Source organism: Pezoporus flaviventris, unplaced genomic scaffold, assembly GCF_033815535.1.
Source record: "Pezoporus flaviventris isolate CSIRO_AGI_PZ_B2104156 unplaced genomic scaffold, CSIRO_AGI_Pfla_v1 ptg000066l, whole genome shotgun sequence".
NCBI lineage: Eukaryota > Metazoa > Chordata > Aves > Psittaciformes > Psittacidae > Pezoporus > Pezoporus flaviventris.
In genome coordinates, this window is record NW_026892614.1 from 28,917,083 (window position 1) to 28,936,866 (window position 19,784).

A 19,784-nucleotide genomic window follows, 5' to 3' on the forward strand; every position below is an offset into this window, starting at 1 on the left:
GTGTCCATTTCTACCCCAGCTGTGGCAACAGAAAGAACATGTGTAAACAGATTTGAGCATCTTGCGGGTACCAGCATATTGCACTAAGGGTGAGCTTCAAATGACATTTATTTAAAGATATTATTTTAAAATATCATGATCACTGCAATGCATGCAGTACATGTCCCTGGTAATTGTGGTTTTAAACATGATATCTAAGTTAACAATATCTGAATTTGTGGGTAGCACCAACGTGGATTACAAGGGAATATACATGACATTCTAAAGAAGTGGTGGTTCTCTTTAGGGAACTTTACAAAAATACTTGCTATTCTCCCTTATTTCCAGCCCCAACCAGCAGCCGAGGTGTCTTCGTAGTTGACTTTCACTTTCAGTGACATTCAGATTCAATGGCCAAAGCTGTAAAGATGTCTCCTGCTCTTACAGAGGCTTGTTGAACGCCCCTGGACCTCTCACAACCTCAGGCATATTTGGCCATGTCTATACTCTGTGGGAGCTGCTGGTGGGATGCTTCAGCTAGCCAGAATTGCACCGACTAGAGAACGAGAGTCAAAACAGCCACGCCACTGCTAATCTATCACCAGGCTAATAAACTATCTCTGATTAGAGATAAGGCACGGTGCCGCATTAACCCATTCAAATCGCTTTCATGACAGAGCTACCTCTCCACGGCGCTGCAACTCATTGCTACGGATGTTCCAGTCTGGATGTGTGCAAGTTCAATGCCTCTTCAGGCACTCCTCTCTACAGTATATCAATTTAATGTAAATTATTAATTCCTTTTATTTAGGCCATTATTGATTTATGAATATTAATTCAGCAAATTGCTGTGGAGTTTGCAGTTCAGTAGATGTCACATTTCACCATGACAGCTGCAATGTAGCTGCAAATTTCTGAGAGTAAATGAGGTTGGTACTTATTACATACAGCACTGCCTGACAAAATCCACCATGGGAGCAAAGGGTGCTTTAGACCCTCTGTGTTTAGCCGCTCTTCACAGAAACCAGCTTTGATCTGCAAAGGGTGCAGCTGCTTCCTGTTGTAAATGTGTCTGGGCTCTACAAAAGTACTAGGTTGTAGCACGTGTTAGTTCAAAGGGAGAATGCTATGAACATGGCTATATTGCCTCTGAGCTGACAGATGGAAAACTCCGTCCCATGCTCAGCAAGGTTGGCCTCCTGGGACATGGCAAGGTGATGGCTCATCTCTGCATTGCTCCCATAGCACATTGCAGGCAGGCTCTGACAGGCCCCAGGCAGTGCACGTACAGCCAGAGCCATGCACAGGGAGTGTTCATAAGGCACAGTCAAATCAAAGCTCAGTTTCTGTTCTCTCATGAAGGCTATATACAGACCATACTGTGTTTTTAATGATAAACCTTGTTATTTCCCCCTCCCTGCAGCTATGTCCAGAAAGGGAAAGGGAGGCCAGTCACATATTCATCTTTGTCTCAGCTTTATAGCAGTTAGGGGATTTTATTTAATTGCAAAAAAGTAAGGTATCATTTTATTTTTAAATGGGGTCCAAGAAAGGCAGCTTTCAGCCTCCAGGTGGCAAGTTTCAGAAGCAACCACCCTCTAATACAAATAGTTCCCTGTTTTGTCTCCGGTTTTCACCTGCCATAATGCAAATCCCTTGGGAGATAGAAAGATGTAAACACAGCTGTGAGATGCTCCTGGTGGGGAGTGGCAGGAAGGAAAGCGTTAAGTGCCGAGAGTAAACAGCACCTGATTTGTTACCAAGTCAGCAGAGCAGAGAGGATCCCACAGATAAACCCAGCCTGGAAGCTTCTCCCTAGCTCAACTGGTTATTGCTCAGCGGCAGCTCTTACTCATGTGAATTTAGGTGGAGCTCCCTTACTCCCTCTGTCCCTCCCTCTTTCCCTGCCTGCCGTGTCTCTCCTGATTAGAAAGCTTTTTCTCAAGCATCTGCACAGGCGCTCATAGGTACCAGCCAGTGCTCACTTCCCGGGAGCTTTGTAGAAGCTTCCATTGCTCTGCACTGCTGAGTCCGTGGCAGAGACAGCTGTCCTCCTCGCATCAGTGTCCCCTGCCCCGAAAGATGGTGAAGTACGGCCTTGACTACACGCGGTGCAGATGGATCCTACCTCTGCTCCTGGGCATAGGTGTCATCTTCGGTATCATTGCACTGGCGGGAAGGGGCTGGCTGGAGTCGCAGACCTTGCCCTATGTGCACCAAGCGTCGTTATGGGAGAGCTGCAGGAGACCTGAGCAGGGTGGGGAATGGTCCTGCGAGTCCCTCATGGATTACGGTAAGCACCTGCAAGGGTGGCGGGTAGTGGTATCTGAAGCAGTGGGATACATCTCCAAGCTCACCTTCCCCCAGCTTTCCTAACTCTATTGCCTAATATTTGACATTTATAAATGAAGTTATGGGCAATAGGGACTGTCGCTAAAATGCCTCAAGGCTTTTGGCTAACAGAATGAAGAAGAGAAAGTCCCTCATCCCTATGCAGAAAGCAGCCTGGTTGCTTTAGATGGTGGGAGGCATAGTGCAGAAGTCCACACGTGGTAATGTACCAGTGTAGAAAATATTAGAGAATTTAATATTTTCTTCCTCTCCTAGAAGAAGAGAGTAACTTCTCACTATTCATTGCTTTCCAAAACTTAACAGCTGCTGCTGATCAAATGCCCAAACAGCAAGTTGTGTGGGAAAGCCTGGTATTAGTGTGATAAGTCAGTCCTGAATGCCAGCAAGAAACAGGAGGTAAAAATGAGAGATGGCAGGAAGATATTCCCAGGGAGTGTCAGGCTGCAGAATGCTGCCCTGAAACTGCTCTGATAGGTGGGTCGTGTGAAAGAGTTTTAAAAGATGAAAGGATTTCTTGTTTGCACTGAGTTTTGGTTAACTATGCTATTAAACACGTCCACCCAGGAGCAATCCTCAGCTTGAAAATATGTAAACCACAAATCTGGGAGAATAGACCAAAAGAAGGATCACTCTGGATGTGCCCTGTTCCTTTATTTTTTCTCTTTTTCTGTAGATCAGTGAACCAGGAGGAAAGTTCAAGTGTTCTTACAATTTATACTAATTCCAATTAAAAGGAAGAACGTTTTTATCTAAAGCTCAGAATCTCAACTGCTTTTGTTGAAAATGAACATAAAAGCACTTGCAGAAACAATCTCAGGGATCATTTATTACAGCTTTTGAAAATTGCTCCTGAAAGTTCATCATGTTTGGTTCCTGTGCACAAAATTCAGCTGTAACAAGTTAATTGTAGCAGGCCTCTGTGAGTGTAGGGCCCCAGGACAAGACCAGCTCCATTAAGCATCATGCCCAGTCCTGCTCTCAGAGCTCCTGCATCAGCTCTATGGCTGGGCATGGATCAAGCCAGCAAATTGGCCTCTGGTACATGGCACTGGAGAGCAGGAGAGAGACCATGATGCTTAGCGAGGGCCTTCTCTGTCCTGAGTTTCCATGAGACTCCTGATCTCCAGATCAGGTCTAGTTGGACAGAAAATGCTAAGACGTTTTACCTTGCTTTTCTTGATAATACAAGAAAAGTTTCAACTTGCTTTCAGGTCCTACACAATTGTTTGGTATTTCACTTCCTTGCTTATTCTGCCTCACTCTGACATGCTTAAATTCAGCAGTTGTAAGCAGTTTCTCACTGGACAGCATCTACAGACAAATCAGAGAGGTCATCCTCTATGTGGACTATGCCGCAATGTCTATGGCTACCATGAATCACATCCACAGTTAGTCCTGCACTAACACAAAAATGTTGGACTTAGTACACACACGCAGAATATTCTCAGCTGAAGAGTCAGCTGATGCTTCTGGAAGCATCAGAAATACTGTTCATGTGCTGTATGGCTGCATTATGCTTTCGGTGAGAATGCAGCTATCATTGGACCTCTTTGAACTTATTACCTTACTTCAAGTAAATCCTCAAAATCCTCCTGGATAAAATTTCCAGGTGGAAAAGGACTCCATTGTCCCAGACATATCTTCATTTAGCCAATGGGAGAATATGTAAAGCCTATATGTAAAAAACCTGCACATAAACTGAGTGACAGGGGATTATGCTGCCAGGCTTCTGCCTATGCAAGATTATGTCATTACGATGTGGATCTTGGCCATTGCAGGGGTGGGTTACCCTGACCCATAAAAGGGTTGGAGACCTGGCTGTCACTGTCCTGATCCTTTCCATCCCCCTTTTTCAGACACCTCGCCAGAGGTGAGATTTGTTCAGATCCAACCCTGTTCTCCATTTTTCATACCATGCTTTTCTTCCTCAGTTGGTGTGAGGTTTGGATTCTGGGGCTTCTGCCTTTCCTCACACAGGGTGCATTTGACTGATGCTGGTCTTGGATTTCACCCAGAAGATGAGACCATGAGACAGCATCTCATTTGTGAGCATCCAGGTCTTGTGCTAAGCCTGATTCTACCTGCCTCTGTGAAACATAGAGTTTTGGTAATTCTGGGATTGCATTTATCCACAGTACTCCAGAAAGGTCATAAGAAACAAGCATTCAGTGTCATGTTCTGTGGGATATTTAGCTTTGTCTTGTGCCAAGCGAAACACACTGCTGCATAAACAAAGTGTAATTACACACCTTACTGAGCACAGAGACAAAAGCCATGATGTGAACAGAAAGGACAGGAGTGTTTCCCATGTTTCCTGATATGAATGCTCTCTTTCCCCTCCTCTCTTCCACAGTTCCCATCTTGTTTCCTCTGAGCTTTATTCTCAGCTTCACTACCTAATCTGCCACAGGGTGGGCAGGTTCCAAAATACGGTCTTCCTGCAGGAATGGTTTCACTGACATGTGATACACATGTGTACCCCAGCAGCTTCCAGCAAATATTCTCATCATGACTTGGACAATTTAGTTATCTTACTCCACTACTGATGCCTTCATCCTATCAAAATTAGATATAATTGTAATGTTCTTGCAAGTTGTTCAATATAATGTGAAAATTCGAATCAAATTCTTCACTTGCAATGTTTGTAATTCCCCTTGAATCTGTGCTGTTTGGCTTAACATAGGAATATGCACAGACAGAAGACAAAAACCCAACATCATTGGAGTCAGTCAATTTGAAAGGGAAGAAGGTTGAATGTTTCATTGGAGGGGATCTTCTCCAAGGGTTCAGATCTACTTTAACCATATCATACTCATCTAGTCTTTACCAGAAGTCTTCTGCTCTTCAAGCATATTTAGCTCAAACAAACAGAACTTTCTAGGGAAAAACATCTAGTGCTTTAGGGAACTTATTTGAAAAGCATGGAGCTTAGGACAGGGAACTGAGAGATGCAAATGTAGCTCTGCAACATTCTGAGACTTGGAATAAAGGTCTTAAGCTTATAACATGCTTGAGCCTTTACAAAGGCAACGACTTTTATGATAGATGATGAGCACAGTATGGAATCTATGTCTGGGACATGGCTGAGCTTGCAAAGAAAACACATAGGTCAAATCCCTTCATGAAGCTGGCACAGTACTCCCAGTACTCCTTTGTTTTTCTTGATATTTGACTATATAAATTCTCTTGAACAAGGTGTGTCTTGCAGACCTGAAACACTTTTTCAGTGTGTAATATATTCCACTGCAGGTTTTGAAGATGTTTAAACATGTGTGGATTTGGTTGGAGGAAAATAACTAATTTTATTTTATTAGTCTCAATATGATTCACAGTCGGATAGAAAACTTGTGGGTTTACTTGTCCCATCTTATATTCCACCTGGACCTACAGCTCTTCCATGTGCAGCTACTGCCATCAAAACAACTGCAAGCTTAAAGCTTTAATTTTAGGTTAAAGTGACCAGCTCATTAAAGTGGTGCAAACACAGATCTTGGAGAAAAAATCAGGAAAAGACACTTCCACATGACAAGTGGAATTCAGATCTTCAGTTATTTTCAAATCCTAGTATGCAATTTCAGCCTTTTCCTGAGATGTATGGAGTGTTTAGTGGCTGTGGAGATCAGTGGAGGGATGAATGATTTTGCCATCTGGAAAGGACATCTTCCTGCATCTTGTCTCCCAGGCAAATAAACGTGTTGTAGCTCATTCCAGTTTTATTTTGGTCTATGAATGTTAATGCAAAACTACAAGATAGGATGGCTAGTATAGTATGATTATAATGCACAAAATTACTTTAAATATGGCAAATATTTGAGCATACTCAAATATGAGTATTTCTACAGGATAGATAGCAAAATAAGGGAATGCTGCAAAAGGTAATAACTTTTTGGGGAAAGAAATATCCTGCTTTACTCTTCTAAGAACTCTATTGATGATAGATTTTCTTCCATTTTGCCTATATCAGGCTTTTGGGTCTAGGGTATGATAAAGCACCATTTATTATTATGTAGGAATAACAAAATGGAAATTAGTTTCTAAAAATCCCCAACAAATGTTACAACATGATCTGTTTCCAAGCAGCAGAGGACTTTTCTTGGTACTTACACCTACCATGGGCCTTGCATTGTTGGTCCAACAGCTCTGCCTCTGGAAAACTGACTTCTCCAGCAGACCAGTGACTCATCACACCCGAGGCACAGGACAGACCAGACACCAAGTTTCCCCATTTCCACAGTGCCTATGTAAAACTGTTTTGCCTTCCCCATTGTTCCCATGACATCTGACAGCCAGCACCTAATCCCAGACATGGGGAAACTCTCGCTTGGCTCAAGCCAAAGCAAGTGCTGTGAGCACAGTGACATGGGGATATTTCCAGAGGGACAGGCTGGAAGACAGCCCCTCTCAGCAGGGTCTGGAAGAAGAAGCAAGCTGTCCCAGTGGCTATTTGTCATGAGAGGGTGTCTGTGTAGGAACAGAAATGAAGCCAACAAATAACTGTGCTGTTAAAGCAGGGACATTCAAGTCATGGGGCCTTTATTGCCAGGATTTTGCACATAAAAGCTTTCAGAGTTTGGTAAAATTCAAGTAGATTTGGAAAAGTATCCTTGCAGCTGGGAAACAAGGCTGAGGAAGGTTCTGACCATGCCGAGGAAGCATGTGAGAGAGCCCAGGATGGAGGCCAGCTCCATCTTCTGAGTTGCTTGGATTACAGGGTAATGCAGGGTAAACTGAAAATGAAAGCTTATTGATGTTCCTGCTGCATCATAGCATGGAACAGATACATTTTTCTATGGTGGTTGCCTATAGTTTTAATGACAGTGTATAAAGAATCACATTATTTCCTAAGTCATCAGTCTCCTAGAAGTGTAACGTTACCCAGGACTAACCAGTGAGAAATAAGTTACTTCATAAAGTAGAATATTCAATCATTATTCAGAACTTTGAATGCTAGAAATTACGGGCTCAGATAAATATGTACAGTAATGAGAATATCACAACAACAGTATACTTAAGGAACTCTGATGCAAGAAAGAAAGAGCACATTTGATTTTTCCCCAGCTTGTAGGAGACACTCTATTGTTACTAAAGAAGTGTAAGAGAAGGGAATCAAGCCCAGAGCACTGAATTACCATGGCGATTTTCATTCCTCATCTGCAATTGCTAGCATGCTTTCTCTTGTAATTCTAGGGTTTGTCCTTTTATATATTTAGTGGCAGATTCATTTAATCAGACTCTTCTAAATGATAGTTATGCTCTTCAGCAAGTAACTCTACAGAGAGCAACTGCAGATGGCATCCCACTGTTTATTATCAAACCTTCCTTTAATAATTGTAGTTAAATTGGGTGGAAAAATAGCAATCATGCTGAGGGTTCTCATCTCCCCTTCAGGAGATATGAATTGCTGGTGCTGAGTACTTTGTGAAGATCCTCCATGCTTTGCACTGTCAGGACCTTAAATTCTTGAAAGGATACCATTCACTCACACACATGGGGTGGCTTCTGCTGAAAATGTGTGGAAACTTGTGGCTAAACTCTCATTTCTCTTCACCTCATCTCTTCCTCTAGTTTATCAAGGTAATCTGATACAGCAGGCTATAATAACCCATCCATAGTCTGAACAGTGATAAGGGCTGCAAGCTGGATTTTGAATTACACTGTAGGGGTAAAGAGTCAGGCTACTTAAGAAGGAAAGGAGTTACACAGGAAAACAAACAATACCCTCAAAACACTGTTTTTTCCCCCCATTTTTATAATAGTTCTCATTGACAGTTTGCATTGTTCTGAGCAACCTTTAAATCTTGAGTCATTGAGTATTGCAATGCCGTGTTTCTTCTTTGTCAAGTATCATTACAAAACCTCACCAATCAAAAATGCCCAGGAACTCCAGGTAGTTTGGAGAGTAGGGATAGAAGCTTATATCTCAGAGGCTGATTGCTTCTTTCTACTGGTACTAATTAACACCTCAGATCACACACAGCCCTGCTGAAGTACTAATATGCAATTGAATACATTTAATGTCACCTATTATGTTGAATATGCAAACTGTGCCCAAACCAGCCCCCAAGTTTAGAAGTCTCTGTGCAGTTCATTAACAACCCCATCAGCAATAAACACCAAGTGATGAAGACTTTCAGGATGCATTGTAAAAGCTATTTCATTCACAAGAAGAGTAAATATAGCTTATGATGTATTTCATGATCACAAAGTACCATTTCTGCTTATATGTTGGTGTTTTTCTTTTGCAAATGGTACGATTTTACTTCTAACAGAAAATTAGATCCAGATTCACAGCTGCTCTCTATCAGAGAGCAAATACCTAGTGCAAAAGGCAACTTTCAGCAACCAAGTTGGCTCACAGTTGAAAACTGTTGATCAAGAGTAGGAACAATTCTTGGTACATACAGAAATGGGATGTAAATTCAGTGTTCTTCAGCCTCAAATGGTCCTGGGAATATAAAACTTAAAAAGATTTTTTTTTTTTTAAAGGTTCCACTCTGCTCTTTCAAATAAGAGTCCTAGTACATAGCCTCTATTATCACGGAAATTGATTCTGTTTAATTTGCATTAAAGATTTTAAACCACCTTTAACTCAGGGGTAGTTAGGGAGCAGGTACATCTTGCTACTCTGATTAACTGAGCTTATGGAGATCTACTCCCTGACTACTCTCATGAGCAAACCTTTAATTTTGAGGCACAGTGTGCACATTATATTTAATAGCCAACTTACTCCCTTGGTGTTCCCTTTCATGATGGCTCTGTACGCTCTGCCACTTCTGCTTCCCGAGTGCAAAGTAAGCGCAAGGGAGCAGCCCTCTTTAATACAAGATTTGCAGAAGCCAGCTTCTAAGTCAAGCCTGTACATGCTTTGACTTATGATGAGATGTATTTGAACCACTCCCTTAAGATGTAGTTGCTCCTCCCCTTTATTTTAAGTCAGGGTAGCTTCTGAGTTCAGTGAGAGGTTTGCAGAAGTACATAAAGCCTTGGATACAGGCTTTGCTGGTGTATTTTTGTGGGTGAAGCCAGTGGTGGGGAATTAAGTTTTTGCTTTAAAGGCGTTTAAGTCCACCAAGCCAAACTGAGCTATTACTTTAAGCTTTGGTGAAGACACCGCTTTCTGCTACTATATCCTGTGTTTTATTGATAGATGGCCTATGAATAAAGTTTCTTTTCCTTACTGTTGTAATTTGAAATTATTATTATGGGGTAATTGTTCTAAAGTTCTAATCCTTTCTCATTTATATGGGACCTGCTACTAATCACTGAGAAACTTTTTCAATGACATTATCTTAGTGTGAACCTAAATAGGTCATTCTCTGTTTCCATGGTTGTCTCTTTAGTAGCAAGGTAAAAGCTGGTTACTGCTCACATGAAAACGCCTGCATGTTATGAGCTAATGCCTTGCTATTAAATGAGAAATTCGTATCCATCCTAAAGATGTTATGCCAGGGGAAAAGGAATGGAGTTACCAAAAAGGATGTCAAAAAGAAGGACAAAAAAATTTTGTATTTCACACATGAACTCACACCAAAAAAAAACCCAGATTACTGTACATCCAGAGTACATCCAGTACTGACTCCCCATGGGAAAGATATTCAGAGAATGCAGTTGTTTTGAGAATGGTCCAGATGCAATGAAGATAGAAGCTCAGAGAAAAATACACATCCAATCATGTCATTGCTTTTTTCTCCTAATTTTATTCTGTTAATAAATTATCCATGACTAATATGTGGTTTTCTTCATTTGTATAGCCTTCCTTTGAAATTATTTTCAGTCAATAGCTTTCAGTTTGCACATGCCGTTTATTCAGAAGAAGCTGCTTTTAATAGTTTCTGATTTTTCTGTCTATGTACAAACACATGCACACTGGTATTTCAATGCCAGCTCATGTGATCAGCAAATACTTGCAAAGATTTCAGTGTTCACTTGTTTACAAAAGGGCACAGAAATTCCCTGTAGTTGGCATGTTTCAGGGTCGTGATTTCCAGCACACAGGATTTTGCACTGTTCACTGTTGCACAGATAACAAGGGGGATCCAGAGTCCTGGATGACAGTTGCTTGCATACGCACCAGCAGCTTGTTACTCTTCAGCTGATAAATTGAAGTGGGGGTTTACGAGTTTGATGGGACATCTTAAGATTCAGGCTAAGGAGAGCACACATTCTACTGCAGACATGCACACTTTCACATGGAAAGACTCTTGAGGAGAACAAAATGAAATGGATAAAACCTGGCCAAAGCAGTTCCTTTTTGAAGTGAAGCATGTGCACTGCAGAGTTCACCACACCCTGATGAAGAGCATCAGGTTGAGAAACCTAAGTGGGTTCAGTTTTGTTTCCAAAATAATGCTCTTTCCCTTTAATCAGAGAGATGTAAAACAGGTTGGGCTCTGCTAACTCAGCCCAGAAACATTCTCATTACTGACGACACAGAGATGAATCACCACCCTGGCAGATTTTTGTTCTTGTAGGAATTGCTTTGCAAAACCAGAGCTAGAACTGCAGGGTTTGTCTTTCTTTCCCTTGGTGGTATGAAGGATAACAAAGTAAAATATTAGTCTGTTACATTTTCTTCCCTCCACCTGCTGTTTCTTTTGAATTCAAACTATCCTTCCTCAAATTGCTGGACAGTTCACTGCAGTGGCTGTTGTGTTAAAATGATCAGTCAGCAAGAACTTAATAATTGTTGGTGTCTGTGAGCTGGCAATAAACATTTATTGTTTATTGTGCTAGCTGTGTATTTAACTTCGAGCCAGGAGGAACATTTGGAGAAGTATTTCCTTATTGATTAGACCAGGAGAAGTACTTCTGAGCTCTCTGGGGTTGCTTTCAGAAAACGTCACCCAAAAAGAGAGAGACAGCAGTTCATGTGGTTTGGGGGTACCAGATCAAGAAAAACATGAGAGCATAATTGTTAATGTTTTCCCATGTTTTGAACTGCATACATCAGAAACACAGAAACTTGTATTTGTCATGGGGAAAGTAGACTGCGCATGCTATTTTCAAGGTGACAGCTCTTTTTTGAAGGCACCATTTGGAGCACTTAATGCAGCAGGCTAAGGAAAGACTAGATCTGGTGATTCAAACTTTTGGCTCAACTTGCTGCTGAGCAAGGAAGTTTTTTCCTTATGTGTGAAGCACAGTCAGTGTTTATACTTTTGCAAACTGGAAAACGTGAGGGAGTAAAATCAGGAAGGCAGGAAACTGGAGGCACTTTTGAAGTCCTGGATCTATTATGAAGTCCATCAGCTTCCCTTTGGCTGCAGTCAGCAATGTGTTTAGATGGTGCAATACAAGAAGTAGTCATGCTACCTCTGAACTGAGTTAGCTTTAATAGCAAAGTAATAAAGCTGCATCGCTATTGTACACTGTCTCAGCTGATTATCTTGCTCATAAGCTACAGTGAGCTCCGTAATGGCATGGGTGGGCTCTTTCTGGTCTCTAAATTAGCTCAGGGGGCTTCTCACACAGAAGGGAGTTTTAAAAGAGAGGCCCTTCTTTACATTTTGCAGTAGTTACCTGTTGCTGCAGTCACTGTGAGTAGTCAGACTCTCAGAAATCATTGCTGGCTGATACATAAAGCACTGTAAATAGAAGCGCTGCCCTTCCTCTGCTTGAGATAAGCATAAAAACATGGGTCCTTTTGCCTGTTTGGGTTAGTAAAGCCTTATTTTAAGACATAATTGCTCAGAAAATTGCCAGCTAGAAAGAGTTTTCAAGATGGTGTGTAGCTTCCTACAAGCTCTTCCATAGTGTTCATTGGTGTACTTCCAGCTGATAGAGGACCTGGAAAAGGGAGAATTAGGACTGGCACAAAAGTGTTGCAGGATCCTGCTGGTATTCAAGGACACTCTTGCATAAACACAAGAAGCATATTTTAACTATTAAACAGCCAAAAGCTCACAGCCATTTTGGGGGGCTGAGAAAACAGATCTCACAAACAGCTGAATATTTTCACAGACTCAGTTTGATGTCCTGTAAAAGCTGCTGTTTCTTCTGTTTCTGTTCTGATGATAGGGGCACTTTCAGCTTTCACCTGCCCTCTCTACAGTCAAGTGTACCTGAAGTTGGTGTTGCACCTGAGGTGATTTTTTTTGTCCTGGAGTTTATGTTTTTGAGAAAGAGCTTTGCAGTTAGAACGATTTTTTTATGTTTTTTGCTTTATGTTAAAGCAAAACAAATCACACCATGGGAATATAAGAAAATATCTGGGACCAGATTAACCACTTCCTTGTCAGTGTTTTCTGATCAGTTTAATCCTTCTAATTCTGGCATTTTTACAAAATTGTAAGTATCTGCTCTGTTGGTAAAGGCACTAAGCTACTGTAGTGCTTCTGGCTGGCACAAGGAAAAATAAGTATCTCATATATAGAAACAATTGCAATTATTGCTGCATGAAGCTTTTGCTACCTTTTACCTCAGAAAGGTAAGGTGTTTGCACACTGTTGTCTTAGACTATTGATAAATGCTACATTTTGTAAGGGACAGATGAAGTCAGGATATTAATCCCTCCAAAAAACTCATAGCAACTCTTCCATGAAATCCTATTGCCTTGCTCAGGCCTGCATGTTGGTTTTCTTTCAACATCGAGTTAATATTTTTTCTCTTCTGTAGAAGTGCGAGTCACAAAGTTGGCTGTTAGGTGATTAAGTAATGCCTCGTAAAGATGTAAGCATCCAGCACCAGCATGTCTCTGCTTGCCATATAGCTAATGCCTGATGGGCTGGGTGTGCACACAATCTGCCTTCATACAGTCACTGCATTGGTAACACTGCTTCAGGAGAACCACCTGGGCGAGCCCAGCAGAGAAGTGGGATGGTAGCATGGGCAAGGTGCTGCTGCACATGGCTGAGCCCCCAGCCCAGGCAATGCTTCCACCCTGGGCAATGGTGCTCTGCCATCAGCTGGTCTTGGGAAGCAAGACTGAACTTTGGCAGACCATGTGCTGCCCACTGCAGTGATGGTGGCAGTGGATGAGATGAAGCACACCAGGTCTTGTGGTGCCTCAGCACTTCCTGAGTCTGCTCATGGAGAGAGACACCCCTTCACACATAGGTTTTGCGCTTAACCACAAGCAGTTGTACACCTAGCAGAAACCATCACCTCTAGATGTCCTTGTCATTTCACCCTTCTGCCAGAAGCTGTGAATCTTGTATCCAATAGCAGTGAGGTCAGTGATGCCGAGCAACTTCTTTTATGGCCAGGTGCCCCTTTTTTTTTGCCATTTTAGAGGGGTGGCAGAGAGGCTGGGAGCAGGAGCATCCTCAACAAGGATGAATTGCACTGTGACAGTGTGTTAAATTCCTCTTCCTGGATGTTTCTTTTGATACTCTGCCTGAAGTGCTGCCCTCTCTCCTGCACTTCCACATCGCATACTCCACCTCCAAGCCTCCTGTAAACTCCCTGCGAGAAGAGTCTGGGTTAAAATACTGGGCTAAAAAATGAAATGTAGGCACATCTTTGCTGTCGCTTTCAGTCTTCTCAGTCATCTTCCTGCTTACAGGAAAAACAAAGCAGTTAGAAAGCAGAAAGAAACTTTTTGGCATAAGCAAGAGAAAGGACACAACATAAACCTGCAAATATAGTGCAACAGCTAGAAAGGAGCAGGGATCACAAAGCATGGGGGGATGGTGAAAAGCAAACAAAGAGGGAAATTGTTTTTTATGGGAAGATCAGAAGAAAAGTAGAGCTGGAAAATCCTGATGCATTTTTTTAGTCTGATAGCAGAGGTGGTGTGGGGCCTGGGAGAAGAGAGGTTGAGCACCAAGGTGTCACTTGAATGGTGGCTTTCATACCTAACTGGCACTTGCCAGGGGGAAAGGTAGGACACTTCACATTTTATTACTTGCATATTTGAAGCAAACTAGTTGGCAGGTTACTGGGTATCAATAACCTTAACTTGCTTGGTTCCAGAGTGAGCTTTTACTGAAGAGTGTGTACTGCATTTGAGTTGTAATTACAGTCTGACTTGTTTGGGCTGTGATAATTTTTCAGCACTGCTGCTGTATATATGGTTAGAAGCTGATACCCTACAAGTGCATAGTATAGGCCAGGGGGTGAAGTCTGTAGATGCCCAGTAGGCTTTCACTGCCTACTCCATGTACATACATGATTTTAAAAGTGTCAGAGTAGGCTTTTTACATTCCAAAGAGGAGACACTTTGATTTCTTTGCGAGTAGTTGCCCCTCCAGACATAAACCACTGAATAAATATCTTTTTTTCCCAGTTCTTATGCTAGCATGATACGCTTTCCTCTGACATGTTATAACATAGATATATAGTTTGAAAATGAAAGTATCTTGAACAAGCTTTTCAAAATGAAACGGTTCTGACTTTGGATCAAAAACAGAGGTCAAATTTCCCTACAAAACAGACTCCAGATCTTTAGCTCCATTTAAGATACAGAGATAAACAAAGGCTGCAAAGACAGAAACCGCTGAATTTTGACATCAGTAGACTATTGCCATACCTTTAACTTTGCATGCCAGAGTGGTATGAGCATTTGTACAAACATTTTTTTTAAAGGAAGAATTTAGTTAGTTTCAGGGACTCTCTAATTCTCCTTCCAAAATGCTGCTGGTTTTATGGCATCTGCTGAGTTAATGACATTTGTTATTGAAGGACAGTGTCCATTCTTACACCTTTATAGACATTTTATCTTGATTCATAATTGTTAAATCTAAAGAAGAAACTTGCACACAAGCCCCCTTGCATTCTGTATGAAAGGTCAAAGCTGACATTTCTAATCCATTCTGCACTGAGCGGATGGTTTCTTGTGGAGCTAAAATGTTAACGTATGAGAGAAGAGAAATCTCCCATGCTTTCCTTTTTGGGAGCTGTCCTTCTCACATTTTTTAAAATTAGCCTTTCATTGTAAACCAGAGAAAAACACTGCAAGGGATTTTTTTGTTCTCTTCTAATGTATCTTCCTTCTGATTTCAGCTTGGGGAAGAGCTGCGGCTGCCACATACCTGGTTGGCTTTATACTTCTAGTCATTTGTTTTGCTCTGGCCATCATAGCATTTGCTATTGACACACTTCGATTCAACTTCATACGCGGGATTGGAGGCTTGCTTTTTGTCGCTGGTAAGGCAGTATATGAAGTCCAAGTTTATCTTGTGCAGGTATATCCATACCAGAACTGATATTTCCCTCAGCTGATCCTATGCCCAAGTCTTTGCGTGCACCTGAGCTCTCTATGACAAATAATACAAAGTCTGTAAGGCAGTGGACCGATTTTCAAATCCTCCAAAACACGGGTGGGTTTAGCTACAGGTGGTTATGGAGGTAGGCAACGTGATGGGTGTTAAACATTTTTTTGTTTTCTTCTGTTTCTTCAGCTGTATTCTCCATCATGGGCCTGGTTATTTATCCAGTAAAGTTCTCAACTGAAATTGAAATGACGGGAATCAATATGTTCAGCTGGGCCTATGGCTTTGGCTGGACCACTGCCATTATGGAAATATGCTTGGGATTCTTCTTCTGCTGCCTTCCTAACTACGAAGATCAAATCTTGGGTAATGTGAAGCCCACATATTTTTACTCTTCCCCGTAAGCACCAGGAAAAAAGGGTTCGTATTCCAGAGATATCTGTCAGACCAGCTACATTTTCTAGAATATTGTCATTGGATGTTAGTAGAAATGGCTGGAAACTTTTCAAATGCGTGTAGAAAAATGATACTGGAATTCCACAATAAAGTTATCCACTCTATTTTGGACCTTCATAGTTGATGTGCATTGGTTAGATAGTCTAAACATTAAAAACACTTGTGTTTCCTCATTCATTCCTATGAGTGAGGTATGTGTGCATTCCACTGCATCTTAAAGTCATTCATATTTCTAATTAAATTCAGAAAAGCTTTTTAAACTGCCAATAAACTAAACAATATATAGCATCTTCCTGAAGGAAAGGAAGACCCCACCCCCCCACCCCACCCCCCCATTTTGTATGTATTATCTTTATTCTGAAGATATTGCACATTTTTAAAGAAGCCAAATACCTTTACCCACTGACTGCCAGAGTAGTAAATTAGTCAGCCAGCACTTCATAGCTTTGCTTCCATTTCTCATTCATTCACTTAAGACTTAGAGACAGGGTAGGACAAGGACGAGAGAAGCCCCTTATCAAAGATAGGATCTTGACTTTTACCCATCCATGTGGAATATAAGTATTTATTTCTAAATACCTGTAAGAGTAAGAAAGGACCTTCAGTAAACTTAAAAATCTCGGTGTGCCATTGATAGGGCCAGCACAGAGTGGGCAGAGGTAGAGGCAATTTCAAGCCACTCCTGCAACCTGGTTTGAAGAGGCTCCTGGTGTGGCTTTGTTCATGAGCATCTGCCTCTTCTAACTACTGTATCAAGATCTATGTCTTTAAAAAGCCCTGCTATACTGGTCCAGCCCTTTTATCCACTGTAGAAGGGTCAAGAAGGACTTAAGCAGAGCTATACTGTTGTACATTACTGTAAAATGTATAAGTACCTCTTACCATCTTATACTAAGGCTCTCATAGAGAAAATCATGTCATAAAGCACATTTCAGAATTTTACACTCCACAGTGCTGCAAGCATCAATATACTGCAAGCAATGAAGTATTCTCAAGCCTCTGCTGGTTTCTGCCTTGTTAACCCTAACTTTATAATGCTCCATTTCTTCTCTTAAGTGAAAAAAATGATAATTTTGCTATGAGGAGAAATAAATCTTTATTAAAATCCTTAGCTACAGAGGTTTATTACCTTGTAACACATCTGCAATTTTTTAACTATGTGTACCCTGCCAAATATCTTTACTGCAAAGAATGAGGGATAGAAAACATTTTTTAGTAGAAGCTCTGGGTAGCTAAAATTAATAAAGACACCAGACTTAACCTGTAGGGCTCTTTTTTAAGCAGTTAACTTTGTTCACTTTTATGGAGTGTCTTCTAACTTTGATCAATAAACATGAGAGATGTGTCAGACCAGTGAGGAGAGTAGATGCACCAGGGAATAGTTAGACAAGAATTTGCAAATACATTAAGAAGATGTTTCCTAATTGGAAGGATATGAAAATGCAATAGAGTTGAGAAAGCAGTTTGTATAAAATAGCTTGCAAGTCTTTGTGTAATATGATCTGTTCAGGAAAAATATTATCATAAATTTTTTATTGTGCTTATTATACCTAATAAATAATGGTATCAATGTATTGTTTCAATGATGAGTCTTAGCTTTTGTTCTCTACTAAGAGTGGGGAAGTGGGAAAGCCCTCAAAGCCTCCTCTTCTCAGGCACCAGCTTGGAGCACCTAGATACACTGGCTGGATTTTGAGAGGGGAGAGAGTAACTTACTTACAAGTCTAACATCATGACATACTGTTACTCTTCAGTCCTATTTATTTTGGCTGTCTCCTGAGGTCTTGTTCACAAGCACATGACAGTAGAGGACGTGGTCTGTTTGCTCATGGTCAATGGGGTGACATGCAGCACAGTTCTCTGCTATAGTGTGCTACAGCTCCTTTTGGAGGGGAGGGTAGTACACTCATGTTCACCAAATAGGAAGCCAGTGTGGTCTTGCTTGAAGTTTTTGCTCCAACAGGTGTGGCAATCCCCGAAGGAAGCAAATGGGAAGTTGAGCAATTACTAGTTATATTTACAGTTTAGCATTAGCTGGACACTGACCCAACATCTTGAGGTGGGGAAAGGTGCACAAAACAAGGTTTAGGAGTGTGACTCCAATGATGAGAGAGCAGAACATAATTAAAAAACAAACAAAATCTACAGTGATCATCCCCCTTCCTCCCTCCTCTCCCTTACTGCTCTCAGCAACTTCACCAGCTCCTCTCTCTCCTTCTCTTCCTCTTCCTCCTCCTTAAGAGCAACACAGCAGTGTCAGGGCTGGTGGTGATGCGGTGATGTGGGATGCAGCTCCATTCCCCACTACGACTTTCCCCTTCCTGGGACAGAGGAGGAGTGAAGCAACTTTGCTGACCTCACCACCGCAGCAGGACCCTAGCCTGGATCCCTGTGCTTAGGCTCCCATGGGAAAAGCTTTCTTTAAATACAGGAGGGAGTTGAGTGGGTATCCAGCAATCAGAAGCATCACCATCACAGGAGCTAGAGCTCAAGTGCCTGCCTTTCGGGTACTTTGCTTCCAGCCATGCCCTGCCTTTAGGGTAGTTTGCTTCCAGTTGTGCCAAGCCAGCTCACCACAGATCCCTAGAAAAATAAACCCTGAGGCAGAAAATCTGAGAGAAAAAAGCACAAAACTGTTGCATACACCCCAGTGCTACTTTCTGTCTGTAAGTACTGACAGAGGGGAGCATGGCAAAAGCAGCATGCAAAATGCAATCAGTTCTGACAGAAGAGGAAGCTGAATCCAGAAGCCTCCAGAAGAGTGTGCCTCAACTAGATTATTAACTGACCAGGTTATCAACTAGCTAGGTTATCAATTGTTAAATTAATCTACAGCCAGGTCAGTAGATTATTAACTAACCAAATTGTTAGATTAATTTGAGCTATGTCAGCATCCGAAAGTTTGGATTTTCAAGCAAAGGAGAAATTAGAGGAAGGGAAGACATCCCTTTAGTTCTGCATCTGTTTTCTGCAGGGCTCTCACTCTAAATTTTGCCTCTAAGAGAAACAGGCACTTATCCATCAAGAGCAGCACAATAGAAGAGTATACACTTAAAGTTTCATTGTGCCCAATGGCAATGCTATAAAGAGAACAGGAAAGAACAGATGCCTGCAAGATTTGGCTTTTGGGAACACCAGGTCTGTTACAACAGCAGAAATAAAAACTGCTAATGGTATTACCGCTGCTCCCATCAAATTAAGAATTAGGGCAATATCCTCAAACAAATGCATTATATCTAATCCAACTATACTACTGAAAAGCAAAGGAAAAATAGTGCTGAAAACAAGTGGAAGGTCAAGCAGCCCTAGAGGTACAAACTGAAGCAAAAATAAATAATTAAAAGTTTCTGCAGGTAAGTTATTATGTTCAATTTTATTTCCGACGTTTCTGCTGCAGCTTGCATAACGTGGACATCTTGGTCTTTTGAATTTTCTCTGCAAGCATGTGCATATGTGAGTATTCACTTTTCAGGCACCTGCCATTTGGTCTTAAAATATGGCCTGCCTAATCAATAATTCAAATGCAATCTAGTTTGCAATGATATTAAAGTTGTACATATTTTGTTATATGAACTAGTGCTATGAGTGAGGTTTTGACCCCATTGACATCCCTTGCAGTGCATTTATTGATTTCCTTGAGGCTGACATTTCATCCTTGAAGTGTAAACCCTGTTTTTACATGTGCTCAGAATTAGTAATATCTCTGTGGGATGCTCCACTGATTTCAGCAGCGCTGTTTACTTCTGGAGTAGGACACTGATCCATACAAGATAAGGAACAAGAGTTATAGCAGACAGGATCATTCCCAGAATAAAGAACAATTCAATGTGTGTAAGATCAGTAGAA

General features: G+C 41.4%; 1 protein-coding gene across 1 annotated transcript; it reads left to right on the forward strand.

Moving 5' to 3' along the window:
• The first annotated feature begins 1,717 nt into the window (after positions 1-1,717).
• LOC133278653 (p53 apoptosis effector related to PMP-22-like) lies at positions 1,718-17,521 on the forward strand. Its single transcript, XM_061471744.1, has 3 exons — positions 1,718-2,272; positions 15,274-15,417; positions 15,672-17,521. The coding sequence occupies exons 1-3, from the start codon at positions 2,062-2,064 to the stop codon at positions 15,884-15,886; spliced, it is 570 nt and encodes a 189-aa protein (XP_061327728.1). The 5' UTR covers positions 1,718-2,061; the 3' UTR covers positions 15,887-17,521.
• Positions 17,522-19,784: the final 2,263 nt, after the last annotated feature.

Excerpts from the sequence above, each read along its gene's own strand:
- LOC133278653 (XM_061471744.1), top strand. The coding sequence starts at position 2,062 with ATGGTGAAGTACGGCCTTGACTACACGCGGTGCAGATGGATCCTACCT. Across the intron at positions 2,273-15,273 it reads CGAGTCCCTCATGGATTACG|CTTGGGGAAGAGCTGCGGCT; the intron begins GTAAGCACCTGC and ends TTCTGATTTCAG. Across the intron at positions 15,418-15,671 it reads AGGCTTGCTTTTTGTCGCTG|CTGTATTCTCCATCATGGGC; the intron begins GTAAGGCAGTAT and ends CTGTTTCTTCAG.